The sequence below is a fragment of the Megascapheus bottae genome, chromosome 33 (genome assembly GCF_031878675.1).
Source record: "Megascapheus bottae isolate mThoBot1 chromosome 33, mThoBot2.hap1, whole genome shotgun sequence".
NCBI lineage: Eukaryota > Metazoa > Chordata > Mammalia > Rodentia > Geomyidae > Megascapheus > Megascapheus bottae.
The window spans coordinates 3,108,573-3,127,514 of NC_143541.1; the positions used below are offsets into that span (position 1 = coordinate 3,108,573).

An 18,942-nucleotide genomic window follows, 5' to 3' on the forward strand; every position below is an offset into this window, starting at 1 on the left:
TGAACATCCACTCCTCACTGACACTTCATGCGCAAGAATTACCAAGTCAAACACTATCTCCAGTTAATTACTTTTTGGTTATTTCTGTTTTGTGTTTCCCATTTTCTAGACCACTTTGTCATTTTTGTATCTATGAGATACAGAATATGACAGTTAATTTCTGTTCCTTTAAAAAAAAATACACACACACACACCCTCACCCTCTGACAACAAGCTCTTCTCCATAGAAATACTCTGTTTTATGGAGTACTTGAAGGTGACTTCCCTTAACCTGTTGAGGAAGTGCTTAGCTCTGTGTCTGTTGCTAACATTACGAGTCAAGCCTGGAAAACACATCAGCTGGCACTGCACGTACACAGAGGAAATGGCCAGACGAAAGAATCCAGTATCCCTCCATGGCACTGGGCATAAAGCAGCCTCTGACATCTCATTTTTGTGGTGGACTGTCCCTGATATTGGACTCAAGGTGTTCCTCAGTCAGCCCACACCATCATTTTAAAGAAAATTTCAAATACTCTAAACATCTGGTAAGAAGCTGATGGCCAGGGACGAGGAAGGAGTAAGAAGTGAGAGCAAGCCACACTGTTAGTGGCCACTGGGCACTGACTGAAGCCATAGCTTGACTATCTGACCTTGCCCCAACATGCGTCTGCAGCATCTGCGTAATTGCGGGTCAGTCCCAAGGCACTAATGTGTTAGAAAATACAAAGATAACAGCCCGGATAACTTTTTTCCTTTCTTCTCTCTGTCTTTTTCTCCCTCAAACTGGGTACTGACAACTTGCAGAACTTTCTCCGTTGCCAAAATAACAAGACCAACTATAATTTGGTGTGTGAGACACTGCAGTTCCTGGACTGCATTTGTGGAAGCACAACTGGAGGTCTTGGGCTTCTTGGACTGTACATCAATGAAAAGAATGTTGCACTTATCAACCAGACCCTGGAAAGTCTGACAGAATACTGCCAGGGACCTTGTCATGAGAACCAGGTAATCCCTTCTGGTGTTTAGGTTGGGGTAAGGAGGTGTGGGGGGTGTCAGTCATTTGGGAATGCAGACAAAGATTGGTTTAGAAGTCACATAGCATCTGCCTGCTGGCTTGGTAAGTCACAGGCCATTTCCCAGCATGGCCCTTTATGGTACATCAGGACTTTACCCCGTTCGGTATTAGAAAGTTGTATTTATTAGTCCCTTTCCTTGACACAGTTTGGTTTGATTTGGTTTGACTGTCTAATGAGAACTTGACTTTGGAGGATAGACAATGAAAGAGAGGAGTTCAGCAAGCCCAGAAAGACGGAAATATGATTTCAATACTGAGAAGAATCCTGAAGTGATTTCTTAAAGGGGGTTAAACCTAGCTAGAGAGAGAGAAACAAAATCTAAATGGCTTGTAAGTTAAGGGAATGGTTTTGGTTGAGATATTAGCACTGTGAACTATCGGGGAAGGGAAAAAACCAATGTCTCTTGGCTTCCCCAAACAAGTACAGTTTGGGAGCGCAGCTCAGAACTTCTCATCTTCTTGAGTAGCATCACGGCTTGTAGATGGCATCGTGAACATGGTGTTTTTGACCTCCTGGCCAGGTTGACTAGAATTTTGTAACCACTCTGTAGCTTCTCCCTGGTCAGGGAAGGCAGGGCAAAGGCTAAAGACAGTCACTTTCTGACCCCCGTGGCCATGGAAGGTGGGAGATAGAGTGACTTGGGACAGTCAGGACCTTCCCTCAGAGAAGAGCAATTTATGAGAGACAGCTCCCTGCCTGTGAGAACCCCCTGAACGTGAGGACCGAGTTTGGCTACATCCTCTTTCTTCCACTGTTTTCTTGATGAAGCACATGGCCAAGTCCTAGTTACAATAAAGAGGGAGCGGAAAAAGCAGTGAGCTTGGGGAAATCTGGGAGTGAACCTTATTAAAACTGTGTGTTTGCTTTCCGGTGACACAGAAGCCTGTTGGAAGGAACAGACCAAGACTGGATTAGAGCATGCCACGAATGGGGGGGAGGGGGAAGGGAGGGAGGGTCTTGGCCTAGGAGTAGAAGATGATTCATCTTGCTATTGTGTGAATAAGCCAGAAGCTTGCTTTCCCAGCTTCAGGTCTTAAGCACACGTAGTATGAAATATGCAAAAGGAAGAGTGACGTAGTAAGAATGGAACCCACTCTCAAAGGGGGGAAAAAAAAAGAGCCCAGATCCTGCTTTCAGTCATATGCCACATTTTTCTTCAAGAACAAAAGCTCCCCTCACTGTGTGTACTGTTTAGTTAAGATGCGGCCAGTTTATCGGTTGGCGAGTATAGGGACTTTCCTACTGTTTACTGTTAATTCTGAAACTAGAGATTTTCATCTGTCTTTTTTCTTTTTCTTTCTTTCTTTTTAAACCACTTTCTCACGGAAAATCACATAGCTGCCTCAGAGACAGCACTGGGAGCGGCGAGCGGTGTGTTGCAATAGCGACTCAGTCGGCCGGCAGTGTGATTTATGGCCAGTGTTTGTGTAAATGTCTGAGCGTGCCTTGTTTCCACAGAACTGCATAGCCACCCATGAGTCTAACGGCATTGACATCATCACAGCCCTGATCCTCAATGATATCAACCCTCTGGGAAAGAAGCGGATGGACCTGGTGTTGGAACTGAAGGCAAGTGGTAGGGCGGGACAAGTGAGGTTTGTCAGAAGCAAGGAACAGTCCCTCTTCCCTTGTGTCTCGGCATGAGACGCAGTCAGTGTTGTGAAACAGAATACCACAGGCGGTTCTGTCAGTGGAATGGCTGATCCAGGTTGCGTGTTCGGCAGAACTTCACTTGTTCATTTCCAAAGAGGTTAGGACTATTAGGTCACATGTCACTGAAGGGTGAGAAACAACAAACACATCTGGGACCGACAGCCTCCATTCTGGATAGCACAGACAATAGAAACACCATTTCCCCTGGTTTCTGAACTTTCCCCACACTGAGGAGAAAAGACCAGTTGACAACTGGTCAGTAACAGTATATCTGAGTCTACCTAGAACCTCAGAATAAGAGGCCCAAATCTCTTTTTATTTAAAGTACAGATCTACCAGAAAAAAAACTGATTGTGTCAGGGTAAAATAAAGGCAGAAAGTGGAGCTCTGACTTAAGTGATTAACCTTGAATAGAAAAGCTCAAGGACAGTGCCCAAACGCTGAGTTCACATCCCAGTATTAGCATGCACATGCATGTACACATGGAACGAGGGAAGGAGGGAGGGAGGGAAGGAAGGAGGGAAGAGGAAGGATGAACTTGGCAGCCTAACAGCTTTACATTCTTGTAAAACCAAGGCAGCTACTGACCAAGAACCTCCTTACGGGCAGGAAAACTGATGTTTCTTTGAGTCATTGGCAGTGGAGGAGTTCAGGTGGCTGGTACTGGAGCAGTCCTGTAAACACTAAAATAGTTTTATGGAGTGAAAGTAGTGCCTTCAAGGTGCTGAGGCTACAAGATTTACAAGCCAACCTCGTAGATGCCTGAGAGTCTGGTAGACCATTCCTGGTAGTGATTTCTTTGGGGTGTCCCCTAAACCTTCCTTGTGTTTAGGGGTTTCCAGGATCCAGTTCTAAAAGCTGACCCTGGAATTCACCTGGGTATCTTCAGTCTATCTGGAAATGTATCAGTGCCACTGGGCATACTTCCCCCTGGAGGGGGGCGTGTGGAGACCTGTCCTCTGTCTACACCCATCCCTGCTGGCTTCACCTAGAGCTTCCTGGACCCACTGAGAAGCCAGTCAGCATTTCCTGCATGCAGGGAAGGCGTCATAGGAATGAAAGGCTTTCAGAAAGTGTTACCACGGAAGCACAGAGAAATGAATGGCACACTTTATTTTTATTTTTCTTCTATCGTTTAGAACTGAGGGGCCAAATTAATAGTTGATTTGGTTATGGTTTAAATGGATTTGGGAGGCTGTGTTTAGCTCCTTCTGACAAATACTTTACACTCAAATATTTCTCAAGCTCATGTAGTTGACTTCCCTTTATCATAAAGAACACAGTGGCAAACTGAAAGAGACAAGTGTTCACTCATTCCTGGTTGGCATTTCAGTGGCTTTTTTTAAAAAATGAATCCAGCAATCTAGGATTGTGATAGAAATTTCTGCCCTGTCATTAGCATAGCTGCTCAAAGGAAAAAAGGAACTTCTGAATCTTTTTTATTGTAATTAATAGAATGGTTAGTTATATTCGCCACATGGAAGGTCCATTACTTCACAGACTTTGATACCCCTTCTCGAGTTTGTGTCCCCATTTCCCTCCCCACCCCCTCCCCTCATCTTGTTTTTCTCCGTTCCCTTTTCTATTTCAAATAAACAAATAATCATTTATATAATATACCACATAACAAGGTAAGATACTGTAACAATATGAGAATAACCAAGGGGACAACAAAAGAGATGAGAAATAACATAGTACATTAAGGACAACAATCACACTAAGGACAACAATCACACATTATATGGCTCTTGTTTCCAAATCCTGGAGGTCCTTTCATTTAGCTTCATCCTATGTGGCCTTATGTATCTAGGTTTTGAGCTATTGTAATCCTCTGCTAGGAGAGTCCAAGGTTTGTACTAATTACAAATGAGGGAAACCATTGAGCCTGTGTTCCTTTGGGTCTGGCTTACTTCACTTAATACCATTTTTTTCCATGTCTTTCCATTTCCTTACAAATGGGGCAATGTCATTTTTTGTGATGGTAGCATACAATTCCATTGTGTATAAATACCACATCTGTTGATCCAATCATCTACTGAGGGGCATCTGGGTTGGTTCAATATCTTTGCTATGGTAAATAGTGCTACAGTGAATATCACTGTGCTAGTGGGTTTAGTATGTCCTTGTTTCTGGACGATTGGGTAAATGCCAAGGAGTGGAATTGCTGGGTCATTGCAGGAGAGCTCTGTGTTTAGTCTTTTGAGGAACCGCCATACTGCTTTCCATAGTGGATGAATGAGTTTATACTCCCACAAGCAGTGTAGTATCGATCCCTCCTGGCCACATCCCCACCAGCATCTGTTATTAGATTTCTATTAGATTCTAACTGGAGTGAGGTGGAATCCCAAAGTTACTTTTCTTTGGAGCATGGCAAACATCCTTCCAAGCTTTACTTGCTTGCATGGTTTCTGCTGAGAAATCTGTGGTTATTCTGATTGATTTTCCTTTGTAGCTGATTGTTCTCTTCTCCCTATCTGCTTTTAGGATCCTTTCCTTGTATTGCTCCTGTACAGATAATAATGTGGTGGTGGGATGTCCTTTTCTGGTCAGGTCTGTTTGGGGTTCTAAAAGCTTCTTGTATCTGTATGGACCTGCCCTTCTGGATATTTGGGAAGTTCTCTGAGATGATTCCCTGAAGTATATTTCCAATTCTATTGACCTCTTTCTCCAGGCCCTCCTCAATACTGATTAGGCTTCCTAATTGTATCTTGCAACTCCTGAAGAGATCTCTCATATATCTTAGATTTGGTTTGACTCATTTTCTGGTTTTTCTCTATAGTATCTAGATTATCTTCGATCGCAGAAATTCTCTCTTCTGCATTGTATAACCTGCTATCAATACTTTCTACTTGGTTCTTCCTCTCCCTTCCTTCCAATTGCTCATTTTTGATGCCTTGCGGCTCTTGTTTTAGATCATGTATGGACTTCTTTAACTCCTTGATTTCCATATGTGTGGTCTCTTCGAAGTCCTTTAGCTCAGCAGCTTTACTCTCATTGGACATTTGTAGGTGCTCAGTCAGCTTTTTGCTTGTGGATTCTATGAATTCATCCCTTATTCTTTGCTTAGCTTCCTCACGTTCATGTATATCCTTTATGGCTTCCTCACGTTTACATACATCCTTCTTTATGGCTTCCTCATGTTCATGTATATCCTTCTTTAAGGCTTCCTTTATGGCTTTCTCACATTCACGTATATCCTTCTTTATGGCTTCCTCACGTTCACGTATATCCTTCTTTATGGCTTCCTCTCGTTCATGTATATCTTTCTGTATATTTTCAAACTTTTCATTAATTATGTTTACCAACTGCATTTGTATAGCCTTTAAAGAACTCTCCTCTAGGTTTGCCATTGACTGCTCTATTGCCTATTTATATTGGGTGGGAGCTGCTATTTCTTGATTTGCCATTTCTCTTGAGTCTCTTTGTCTGCCCATTTGAAAATGGGAGCAAGACTATGACCACAGAAGATTACAATTTTAAGATATAACCAACCTAGAGCTCTTTAGCTGACCAGTCTATAGAAATTCACAATTTTAGACTGATATTCTCTTTCTCTCCCTCTCCCTCTCCCTCTCCCTCTCCCTCTCCCTCCCTCCCTCTCCTTCCCTCCCTCTCCCTTTCCCTCTCCTTCCCTCCTCTCTCTCTCCCTCCCTCCCCCCCTCCACTTACAGACAAATCTAACAGCACCACTGAACACAATTTTATGACCAAAAAAACCCACAATCCAATCTCTATGGTATTTAAGTCATTCTGGACCTACAGTATAATTGGACACATACATATACAGTCTTGGTCAACAGCAGTCAACTGTAGATCCATGCATTATAAAAACTGAAGAAGGAACAAAGAGAGAACAGTAATATCAAAGACAAGAGGGGAGATAATAAAAGGGTAATGTAGGAGTGTAAGAATAATAGAGTAATGAAGGAAAGGGATAGAGTGAGGATAACTGACCTAAAGTGATAGAAAGGGAAAATAACTGAATACAAAATTTAGGAAAAAAATAAGATAAAACTTATAAAAATAGAGTATTAAAAAGTATATAAAGAAAAGAGGAAAGTACATATGGGAGAGATCAGTGATAAAAAGAGGAAAAGAACGGGGATACCTCACACTTGTGAGTTTTCAAACCAGAGATACTAAGATTAAGAACTGACAGATTAAAAAAGAGGGGACTGTATCAGTAAAAATATAATTTGTAACAAGTCTGTACACAGTGCCGTCACTATATTTCTAGGGATGAACACAATGACAGAAGGAAAGAGAAAAGAAAGAAGAAAAAAATAGAATTAAAAAAAAACATTACTTTAAAAAATATATAGGGAAAAAAGAGGATGGAGGTAAATTGCCAGGGGGAAAAAAGTAGTAAAATTTGGAAAATAAAAAAAGTATTCTTCAGTTTTTTCGGAGGGGGGCGGGGAGAGTGGAAACTTTTCGTCTCCACTGAATTCGGGATCCAAACACTTTTAAAGAAGCTTTTTCTCCCGTGTTTTTCCTTTGCTGTTTTTTCCGATCAGTTTGCTTGATTGGGCAGAAAAAGTTCTGCCCTACAGATTTGATTTGGGGGCCTCTGTGACAGTTCCCCCAGGTTAATTTACTGACAGAGTGGTGAGCTTTAGGAGTCCTGCAGGAGAAAGTCGACTATGTTCTGCAGCTTGAGCTTTAGCCAGTTCTGCTGAGCCTGGGGTGGAGCCGCCTCTGGCCTCCTAACTTCCTCCACTGGCGCAGGGAAGCAGACGTCGGCAAGGTGCCTCTGGGGAAAACCCTTGACCTTTTGAAAGATGGCACTGCCAGCACCACTTCTCAGGCTCCAGTTGGTATGGCAGGGTCTTTCCCAGTAGTCAAGATGGCAATGCTGTAGGCTGGTCGGGGAGGGGCTGCCTTCCCCATGCCATTCTGCGAGCAGAAATGAAAATGTCTCTAATGAGGCGCTCACAGTTCCCTCGGTTGTCTTGAGTCCATGAAGTTGGCACATACGTGACGGGCTGGCGGCTCAGCCAGGCTCTGTCCATAGGCAGCAATGCTGCTGCGAAGCCCTGTCCGTTCAGGTTCTGGATGGAGGCTTTTGTTTCTGTGGCCGCGTGTTTGGACAGTGGCTGGTGCCACGGCCACCGATGGTGTGAGCTCCAGGCTTTCTTCGTGCGCTAGCTGCCTGCCTTTCTCCTCCCTGTCTGAGATCTCTGTGGTGTTGAAGCTTTCTTGGAATCCATCTTTAGGTATAAACTTTCTGCTACAGTGCTAAAACTGGTACCTTGGCGAGAGCTCAGGAAGACTCACCCTGAACCGCCGCCATCTTCCACCAATCTAGGAACTTCTAAATCTTATGCAGAAGGAAATATGCGAAATTTAGGACCTGGTATGAGTCAGGAAGGTCAGGGTTCCATTGTGCCAGAAGCTGCAGCTTGGCAGGCATGCAGTGTTTCTCTGGATCACTTGTTACCTAGCATCCGCTGTACTCACAACATTCGAAGTTTTACGAGAGCTGATAGGAAAAGTCTGTTTTTAAGACCGGGAGCAATTACTACTTTTGCATGTCGTCTCTGACCCACAGAGTGACGTAACAGTGTCACCCACCTCCCAGACAGAGAACATGCTACCTTCAACCCTTGAAGTGTCATGGCGGTGTGGGTTTGTGTGTCTAGCGGGTTCTTCCTGACCTCTGTTCCCAGGAGGGTGAGAAAATGAAGGGAGGCCTCTGTATCCACAGGTTCAGCAAGCCCCAAGATCAGAAATTTTCATAAAAGACTGGGTCTGTACTGAGCATGACCCAGCATCTGTCCTCGTTACCATGCCCTGCTAAGGCACAGATGATGACAACCTGGCACTTGAGTTATTCTGGGTGGTTCTGAGAGGGGCATCGTTCTATGTGATGTTGTATAAGAGACTTGAGCATGGATGGGTTTTAATTTCCCAAGAGCCCTGGTACCAACTCCCCGCAGTTATTAAGGGGTGAATATATCCACAATCTCCCACCTTTCAATTTCCATTTCTGCCCGGACTTTTACTAACATTAGGGCTTCACGTATGTACTAGGACACGTGTGCCTCCTTGACCCATTCCCAGGGCCCAAAGCGCTGCCTGCTGTCCCTGGTGCAGAGGCCGTAACACCCCTGGCCCTGGGGTGGCACACCCAGCTGTGCAGTTGGGGTGCCCACATGTGTAGCCAGGCTAGCGCCCAAGTAGCTTATCCATATTTCTCCCCTTGCCTCTCCCATCCAGAACAACGCTTCCAAGCTGCTCCTGGCCATCATGGAAAGCAGACACGACAGTGAGAACGCGGAGAGGATTCTCTACAACATGAGACCCAAGGAGCTGGTAAGACGTGTGACTGACCTGTGACACAGGCAACCAAGAAACGTTTGCGGGAGTTAGAAGGTCTGCTCCCTCGTGCTTTCTCCAAGATTCCCCCAGATCAGAAGTGTATATATATTTAAAAAAGAGCATTTAACTCATACCTCAGGCTAAGTAGAAAAGAACAACATTGGACGTGTGGTATTTTGCCCTCTCCTGTGAGTACATACTGTTTAAGGAATCCCTCCTCCTTTTTCTTTCCCTCATGGAGAAGTGTGTGGAGCTTGGTCCTGGAGCCCAGCAGGCCCGAATTCAGCTCCACAGCTCTACCCTTTGTGCTGTGTCACCTTGGGCAATGATTTGACCTCTCTGAGCCACACTTTTCTGAGCCCCAAAAGATATTATACACTGAAAGGTGATTTCAAAGTCTAGATGAGAAGACCCATGCCAAACCCAGCATGGGAACAAAGCCTTTGTGAACAGAGAGCCCTTTCCTCTGTTGCTCCCTGCGTGGCTGGTATTTTGGCCCCAGCTTTGTCTAGAACTGAAGAGTTCACAGCTGTCCTTGGCACCCGCGTAGTCTGGAGGCTGGCATTGGTTTTTGTCTTCTTGGTTTATTTTTGAGGGGTGCTATTCACAAAGGGCTGTGACTTCCAGGTTGGGAGTTGGTGTTACAGACTGTGAAACAAACACTGTTCAGTGACAGTGACAGCAGTTCAGGACAGAACTCTCTGTTTGGACTTCCTCCCTCCCTTCTCCCCCACCCCATGCAAATAAACTGACAGACTTAAATGAGGACATTAATACATCTCTGCCTCCTGGTGACCTGAAATGTGCACTTTTGAGCCGGCCAAAGTCTCTTTATGTCTCACTTTAAATAAAGTTCACAGGCACCCAGTCCTTTGATCTGGGAGGTCATGGAGGGAATTCTCCATGCTTTACATAACTACTTTATGTAAGCAATAGTCAGTTGTTTCCAGGGTTTGTCCATCTTGAGCAAGATCAGAAGACTCTGCAGAGACCCCACTTGTCTGCAATCAAGAATGATCCTCGGGACTTCCGGACTCCCTTAAGTGGGGGAATGGCCGTACCCTGGGCCGTGGCTGCTGCCAGCTCCAGGGTGGCCCCCTTGTGGTTGGAGATCATTACTCTGGATCATGGGAAGAGGCTCCCCAGGAGAAACTGGGTTCTAAGAATCCAAATAGGAGGGAGGCTCAGATATCCAGAAAGGGCACGTGCGTGCGTGCAGACACTCTCATGTGTGTCTACATCTGCATGTACTCTGGCCCCTGTTGTTTGACTTGGTATTAGAATTGGCATGAAAACAAGCTCAGAGAGCATGGCTCTTGCCTGCAAAGTCGAATCCAGCAGCTGACCTGGCATCCCTGCCAATTGGAGTAGACCTCTGCCTGCTTGGCCTTGGATAATGAGAAATTGTTCAGACAGAAGAATGGCCTGGTAGCAATGCAGGAGGCCGAAACACCTTGTGAACCTTCAAAGAAAGTGATTAGTTTTGAGTACACCTTAGCAGGGGAGAGAGTATTTATTCTTACTCTTAGAATAGTTAAGCCTGAATGGTATGTCCATTTAGCAAAACTGGCCAGGCCACCTTTGACCCATACTTTGTGCTGACAATGAGAGGAAAGATTTGCAAATGAGCAGCAGTGACTCTTGGGAGCTGGGGTGAGTGGGAATAGCCCACAGGTATAGAAATTGCTGTAAGAAGCACACTCTGAGCCCCAGATGAGTCCTCAGGGTACAGGCGAGGCTGGGGAGAGCCACTCGGGCAGCTCTGAAGGGTAATGGCCAGGTTCAAATCCCGGCTCATTAACTATGACTTTAGCAGTGTTCTTTTATCTCTAAGTCTGTTTCCTCATTCATAACAAAGTGGGAATCTCTGGTACCTCATAAAATGCTTGTGAGCACTAAACTTTTAAAAAGAATGACAAGGGGCCGGGAGTTTGGCCTAGTGGTTAAAGTGCTTGCCTAGCATGCATGAAGACCCGGGTTCGATTCCTCGGTACCACATACATAGAAAAAAGCCGGAAGTGGTGCTGAGGCTCAAGTGGTAGAGCTCTAGCCTTGAGAAAGTCCAAGGACAGTGCTCAGGCCCTGAGCTCAAGCCCAGGACTGGCAAAAAAGAAAAAACAAAAAAAAAAGAATGACAAGATACCAAACCCAGCACATGCACAGAGAGTACACAGGAGATAATTCCTCATCTTCACATGCCGGGAACATGGATGTCTTAGGTTTCCACAGAAAGGGGAAGAGTTGGGGTTAGGGAGAATCGATGGTAGGAAATACAGAGATACTGAAAATCTAGCTTCTAGACAATATTCGAATCTTGCTTTATCATTTCATGATGCTTTGATAGCCATTAACCCCTTTCTAAACCGGTGATGAATGACTCCTGTTCTAAGTAGAGCAGAACTCTCCTCCTGGCAGTGGAAATTGGTGGTGACTGCTTAGGAAAGTATTAGGAAGGATTCTAAGGCTGTCTGGCTGATAGCAGGCTAAGCATGATACACAATCCTTGTGCTGAGAGTTGGCACTGCCACCTGGACTGTGAATGCCAGTCTTCTGTGATCTCCCCTTAACCAGATGTGTCTGCTGGGCCCTTCTTCCAGGTGGAAGTGATCAAGAAAGCCTACATGCAAGGCGAGGTGGAATTTGAGGATGGGGAAAATGGAGAGGATGGAGCTGCCTCCCCCAGGAATGTGGGGCACAACATCTACATCCTCGCCCACCAGGTATGCCCTGTGCATAGCCCTTCAAGACGCTGCCTCCTACAGGGCCAGCATTCCAAGCTAGAGACGCCCGCAGATTGCTTTTCCTGGAAGGCGCTCAACCCAGGGCCATGTGTACTCCTGAGATTGTGGCTTGCAGTTGCCCTTGGCAACCTGCCCTCAAGGTGCTGGGTTCCAAGACACTGCCACTTTCCCACTGGGGTGGGGGGTCAAGTCCTTGGAAATCCCCGTGCTTCTTATGAGCATTCACCCTTGAGCCATGACATTAGATGCTTTATGACTTTGTCTGGGGCCATTTGAAGGAGTCAGGCTTTTATAAATACTAATGAGTTTCTTGTAACAACCTAAAGAAAACTTCAGCTTCCTGGCCTATCACACTTGACAATCTGTGGGAACCTGTCCTCTGACTTCCTTCTGTTTGCCTTTCTGGGGATATGGTGATACTTCATGCCCTGGCACCAAAACACTCCCTTGCATAATTCTCTTCCCAAACTGGCTGTGTTTCGGAGCTTGCTTCCTCTTTTGGGGCTACTGATGTGCTTTTGGGTGGAGATGGGCATGCGGTAGCCTGGCTGGAGACTCGTGTTTCCTGTTCCCTTCGTCCCTTTTAAACCCAGATAGAGGATCTGGGTGTAAACTGATGGCAGTGTTGGGCCTGAGACTGGCAGTTGCCTGACCCTCATACCTGCTGAAGGATTTCAAAAAAAACTTCCCTCCCCCGCAGTATCTAGCCTCCACATAGTCTTTCTTCTGAGTAGTGTGGATGGTAGGCTCTGTGGGGCTGCACCAAAAACCCCAACCCCTCCTGCTTGGCTAAAGAAATCAAGGAAAAGTAGGACCCTACATGGGCATGAGCCTTCCATGCTTTTATGCCAGATTCCCAAAATAGCCACTGTGCAAAGCACACTGGGCAGAAGGGAGCCAGCCGCCTGGCACCTTTGCCCTTCAGCTTGCTGCTGGGCATTATGTATTTGTTTAAGCTCACAGCTAGAAAGGAGCTCATGTATTCCTGTTACAAAGAGACACTGACCCCTGTATTTCCGTGCCTGTGTTCTAGTTGGCTCGGCATAACAAAGAACTTCAGACCATGCTGAAACCTGGCGGCCAAGTGGACGGAGATGAAGCTCTGGAATTCTATGCCAAGCACACGGCACAGATTGAGGTGAAAGCAGTCAGCCTGGGGCTCTGGAGGGCTGAGGCTTCAGGCATCCAGCCTTTGGGTACTGAGACCGTCAGTGGGCAGTGCCCCATGCTGGAGCTGGCACATATCCATGCAAAGGAGCAATGGAAATACTGTGTGCTGCAAGGGTGCTGAACACCCAGTTATGGCCAGAAAGGTCATGGATACTGCTCAAAGTCTGGAGGGAAGGCAGACACTTAACAAATTCACACAAATAGATCCCATTTGCAACAGAGTCTAGCCAACCCGTAAGGAAAAGCAGATAGTATCCTCACAAATGCAGCAGGACCTGCTCTAGAAATTGCCATAGATTGTAGTAACGCAGGAGACCCGATGCAAAGAAAAGGTATCTAAATAATAGCCCAAAGGGAGGAGCTCTTCAGACATGGGGAAGATTCTAGAGAAGCCCCCGGTATTAAAGAGTTCAGCAAGCCAGTGGTGAACAGCATACCATTGAGAAAGAGAAGCAGCAACCATGTCAGACCTTCTGTACCATTCTCAAACATCTGTACCCTACCCTCAGATAAAAGGAAAGGATGGAGACTTGGACCCAGGGGAGCACTCTGGTTAGGTCTGCATTTTAAACAGGGCAAAGCAGAAATCCTCTAGTGAACTTGAGAGTTCTGTGCTGTCACCTCCATTTTGTAAACAGAGTAGCCCCACAGTAGCGAGGCTGTGGCACATTGTCCTGAAGAAGTACATCATGCCAGTATCTATGCAGCCATGCCAACATACGTGAGCACGCATTCTTGATATTTGTGGCCAGAAACATAGCCCAAGGGGCAGCTCTGTCCTCGAGATCCTTTAGCAGCTAGGCTTTGGGTGTTTGCAGTGTAGAATGGAGGACCCGGGGTGTGTTGGTTGCGTTGGGAGACGTCAAGCTCAGTGAGGTTACAAGGTGTGAACCGTGTCACCCAGCCTGGTAGACACAGAGGAGGTCTCGCATCTGCTCTCTTGTCTTCCACTTCCAAGCCAGGAAAAACACACACACACACACACACACACACACACACACACACACACCTTAAGTGTTCATTGAAATTCCTCTTATAACTAAAAATGTTTTAAAAGATGGAGAGGTTCTAAAGCCTCTGGGGCCATGTCCCTGCCCTCGGCCACTACCCCCTCCTCCCTTCAGATTTCCCTGGGGGGACGGGGCTTGTCTAGGCAAAGCCAGGGAACACTTTGTCCCCTTCTGAGACATTCCTCAAAGACCCCAATGTCCTTACTCAGTGGAGCCCTGGGGGCCGGAAGACACTTCCTGCTGGAATGACATGTTGTTACTGTATTGTTGTGGCTAGACCATGGGCTGGACTATCATTTTATGGCTTCTGTGATAGCTAGAATGACAGGTACGTGCCACTGTGCCCAATTTGATGTGCCTTGATGACACGACGTCTCCCTCAGGCTGGCCTAGAACCATGATCCTTGTCATCTTAGCCTCCCACAAGAACTAGGATTACAAGAGTGAGCTACTAGGCCCATCCTGCTTGGGGCGCTTGGCACCAGGACCTGCAGAGTTGGCCCCTCACCTGTGTGTCCACCAAGGTCACTCGGGGAAATGGCTTCCCAGCAGGTTCCCAGCATGAATTCCCACCCACACGACAGGGGCAGCTCCCTGAGGCCGGGCTGTGAACCAGAGCCCTGTCTGGTAACAAAGCCTCCCGAAACCCGAGTTCCAGCGTAATTTACGAGCTGCTGGTTGTAATAGCCTCCAGAACCTGTGGGAACCCGCCTCACCTCAACTAAAGTTTCCCACCATAATGTGGCCTGAGTCACCTCTCTTGCTCCACCAGGGAACAAAGGTACCGAGGGAGGAGAGCCAGCTCTTCCTGTTGAGCACCTCGGCCCTGGGCCTCACCTGACTTCTCCAGCCTCTGGGGAGGACATGCCTGTGTTGTACCACAGCTCATGGCCCTTTATAAAAGTCTACCCCCTCCCCTACCCCCCCTCCCCAGGGCTGTGACTCAGGACTGTGTCCTAGAATTTGAACAATCTAAATCAAACTACCTCCTTCCACTCTGGGGACTGAGCCAGTCGGGGACACAGGCATGGGAGAAACTTTGGAAGTTCCACTCCTGGGACCCCCACAAAGCTAGTCTAAGGACCAGCATGGCCATTCCAGTAGAATGGGAACGTTGATTCCCGTATCAAGCATTCTATGGACAGAAAGACAAGTCGGTCGCTGTGATCAGATAGAAACCAGACTTTTAGAACAGACCTTCATAAAGTTCCTACTGGGGAAAAAAATAACTCAATTTTGCTATCTTGAGAAAAGATCTTGGGTGAAGTTTACACCTCTAGTCTGGCACTGGTCCAGTAGGACAGTCATTAGCACGGTATGGCTGCCAAAATGAAAGAGAAATAAATATTCCATTCTTCAGTTGCCTTTAGAGAATATTTAGGGGTTGCCTGTGATACAGTGGCTGCACAGACAGATCACTGTCGTAGATTGGGCAGTGCCAGCCTCAGCCAGAGAGGTATACGAAATCTTATGTCCGATAAAAGTTGCTGACATTGGAAACGAATGGGGTCCAAGGTGAGAAAAGCACTCTTACAGACTTGCCAGAATGATTTTTATACAAATTTAGGAGAGATACAGCCTAGCACAAGGAGGATGGGGTCTTAAAACCAGAGAGGTTCAGATTCTGCCTCTTGAACCCTGAGTCTACTGCCAGTGGCCTGGAACCATTGTAGGAGGATTTGTAGGTGATTGCTTAAATACCATCTACTTCTTTTCCCACCCTAGATTGTCAGATTAGACCGAACGATGGAGCAGATTGTCTTTCCCGTGCCTAGCATATGTGAATTCCTAACAAAAGAGTCCAAATTACGAATATACTACACCACCGAGAGAGATGAGCAAGGCAGCAAAATCAACGACTTCTTCCTGCGCTCAGAAGACCTCTTCAATGAGATGAACTGGCAGAAGAAATTGCGAGGTGAGTCCTGCAAGTGCCTCGAAACTCCCCAAGGAAGTCTCTGCTCTGGGATGTCACAAGCTTGGGCCTTGCTACTGGTATGTGTTTCTATCTCCAGGCAGAAGTCAAATGAGTATAGCTTGTGACACTTTCCACCTCTGACCTCCAGGAAGTCAGAGCTGATAAACAGACCACGGGTCTACCCAAGACTTCTCTAAAAAAAGGTTGCCTTTGGCTGGGTTTCACTGGGTTGCCCCATGGATGTCTAAGGGTGCCTCTTTGGACATCTTAATGTCAAAAGTCAAAAGAAAGGAGAGAAAAGGCCAGGCCTTTGAGCTCACAGGCTGGGTCATGAGGCCAACCTCGCAGATGGCCAGATTGCTCATTTACTAGCACACCTGCTCTGGAGACGCTGCTGTTTGCCCTCTTACAGAGTAGCGCGGATTTGAGACTCTAAATCATTTTACGGGCGGTAGAATCATTTGCCATATAAGATGTTTCGTTGCTCACCGGCAAATCCCATGGAGAGCTGGGCCCAGTCTGGTTGAAATTACTCGTCTAAGACAGGTTTATAGGGCTTTCCCAGAGGCCTTCCTCACTCCTGGTTTTCATTAGGGTTTTAATGTGATCCTTCGGCACGAACAGTACCCTTGGCACCAGCCGTCGTGAACCACTTAAAAGGGCTTGTGCTTCATTTCTGTGTTAGTCAGGCCCCAGGTTTGTTATCTGAAACCCTGGCTAGCGTGCGATCTTTTTGGCTCTTTCTGTGAGTTATAGCCTAGTCAGGGAGACCTGGGTTGAAGTCAGTTTCTAGCACTGCTTGTCCTCTGCCTGATCCAAGCAGGCTGTCACACCCCGCAGGATTCCTTCATCTTCCCTTTCCTTCTCGTCCCCTTGCATTCCTGGATTCATAGTAGCAGGGAGGCCTGTACAAGCCAGTGACCAGAAGGCCCTGTTCTCACGCCCCCCTCAACCTTCCCTCCCTCTTACTCCCGATCATCCAGGTCTAACACACACCTCTGAGACATTCTAAAACATCTTGCCTGCCCCGAGACCTGTGTCTGCCCAAGGGGATAAGAGACCCTCAACACATCCTTCTCAATGGACAGACCCCAGTTGTCCTCCAAGCCCACTGTGTGGATCTCTCTGAAACTCTTCCCACTCATTCTTCATCCTGAGAATTTCTATAAAGTACCAGGTTCGGACAAATAAGAGAAATGATTTCCCCTCCCCCCCCAAAAAAAAACAGGGTAGATAAGAGACCCCACCCTCTGCATACTCATTTCCAGCCTTTGGCCTATCCCAACAATTCTCCATAAGTGCCTCTTTATAGGTCATAGTGAATCCATGCTCCCAAACTTTACTAATGAACTGCGATTTTCCATCCTCTCCAGTACCCTTGTCTACTAAGATGGGTCAAATACATTGTGCTTCTCAAGATTGTGTTATAAACACATGTGTATGTTTTCGGGGCTCTTTACAAAGCAGTGAGCCAATGCCTCTTTCTGGGATGATGTCTCTAGCCTGGGGCTGCAGGGGGCTCCCACCCCAAGGAACGCCTTTCTGCCATTGACTCTGTGGCTTCACTTCCCCAATCAAGTGAGGCGTTGACAGCGCCTGATAGTCATTTGTTCTGTAAGGATCTTCTCTCTGTGGTTTGATAATTATGGTAAATGCCTTTCCTCATTTTGGTCTGTTTCTGAAAAACAGTTTTATTTCCATGAATCTTAAGTATAACTATACTTGTCAACTGAAAAATTTTAATTGGCTTCCAAACTATCCACTAAGCAAGAAATTGAAAATAATAACTGAATTTTAGATGATTTACATATTTAAGGAAGGGTGAAATGTACTCATTGAAAAGACAGTTAAAACACATTCTTCTCTCCTAAAGGTGGCTTGCTTCTTCTAAGTCTACAGGAAAGATTTTTCTGGCCTCTCTATATAGTTGCTTTGCCTTGTCCTGAATGTGTCACTGAGGGTAAGCCTTACCGATTACTCAACAGAAAGCTAGTGTTGCTTAGTGTTTTTCTTCAGCAAGAATTTAAATACCCACTTGCATTGCTCTCCAGAAACCCTCTTCCCTGCTTTACTTACACAACACCTGCACACGGGTTCAACACACACACACACACACACACACACACCCTTACCCTTGTTTGTATTCCTATCTACACTTTCTCTCTGACCTCTTCAGAAGAAAATGAGAAGACAGTGTGTAAGACATGGACCTTTCTTGCTTGGGGTTTTCTCCTGTGATTATACTTATAGAAATACAGCTGGAAAACTCTTCATGCATATATATATATGCATACATACACACAATATATATGGACTATATGCAGAAAAAGTATGTATACATACATATAGATCTATATTTACATGTATACATAGATCTATATGTGTGTATTCATCTATATGTATATAGAGATGTAGATCTGTATAAAAATAGGTATACACATGCATACACATATACTTAGAGGCCAATTAAGGCTAGTTCCTTTAAGTAGCAATACCCAGTACTCCCAAGAGAGGCCTCGGGTGTAGTTATGTAACCCACTCTTCCTGTCTGTGGTCATCTCACCACCTTTTTTGCGGTTGTTTGGCAGGTGCATTGATCCAGCCAACCTCCAGATCCTAGTAAGTAGCAAGCACACTGCAAGGTCCAGCAAGGGATTGAATAACACATAGGCCCTGACTCTGTCCTGGGGGATTTGCCATCTGAAGGGGCAGATAACACAGACATACTTTTAAGTGGCTGCTTGTGATGAAAAGCTATAATCACATAGTGATGGGTTATGGGTAGTAGAGGAAAGGACAGCTTCAGAGAGAAGATGGGATGGGAGAGTGTCTATGGAGGTAGGCAGAACCTGGAGAACACAGCCTGGAGATTGGAGATAGGGGAGACAGATTCAGTCCGTTTCCTTGTTATTGCTGTTAACATATTACTAAAAATGTTGAGGCTTACAGCAACATGAATGTATTGCCTTCCGTTTGTGTTGTTTATAGGTCTGAAAAGGTTCTCACTGGCTGACATCCAGGTGCAAGCAGGACCCTGTCCCTGCTGCTGTCACCAGTGTTTTCTAGCTTCT

General features: G+C 46.0%; 1 protein-coding gene across 1 annotated transcript in view; it reads left to right on the forward strand.

Moving 5' to 3' along the window:
- The window catches only part of Itpr1 (inositol 1,4,5-trisphosphate receptor type 1), a 275,564-nt gene that overhangs the window by 208,743 nt on the left and 47,879 nt on the right, over positions 1-18,942 (forward strand). The window contains exons 47-52 of the mRNA XM_090323963.1: positions 787-987; positions 2,517-2,627; positions 8,931-9,026; positions 11,630-11,752; positions 12,807-12,911; positions 15,679-15,871. Coding sequence (XP_090180089.1) covers positions 787-987; positions 2,517-2,627; positions 8,931-9,026; positions 11,630-11,752; positions 12,807-12,911; positions 15,679-15,871 — 829 coding nt within the window. The remainder of the gene's footprint in view (positions 1-786; positions 988-2,516; positions 2,628-8,930; positions 9,027-11,629; positions 11,753-12,806; positions 12,912-15,678; positions 15,872-18,942) is intronic.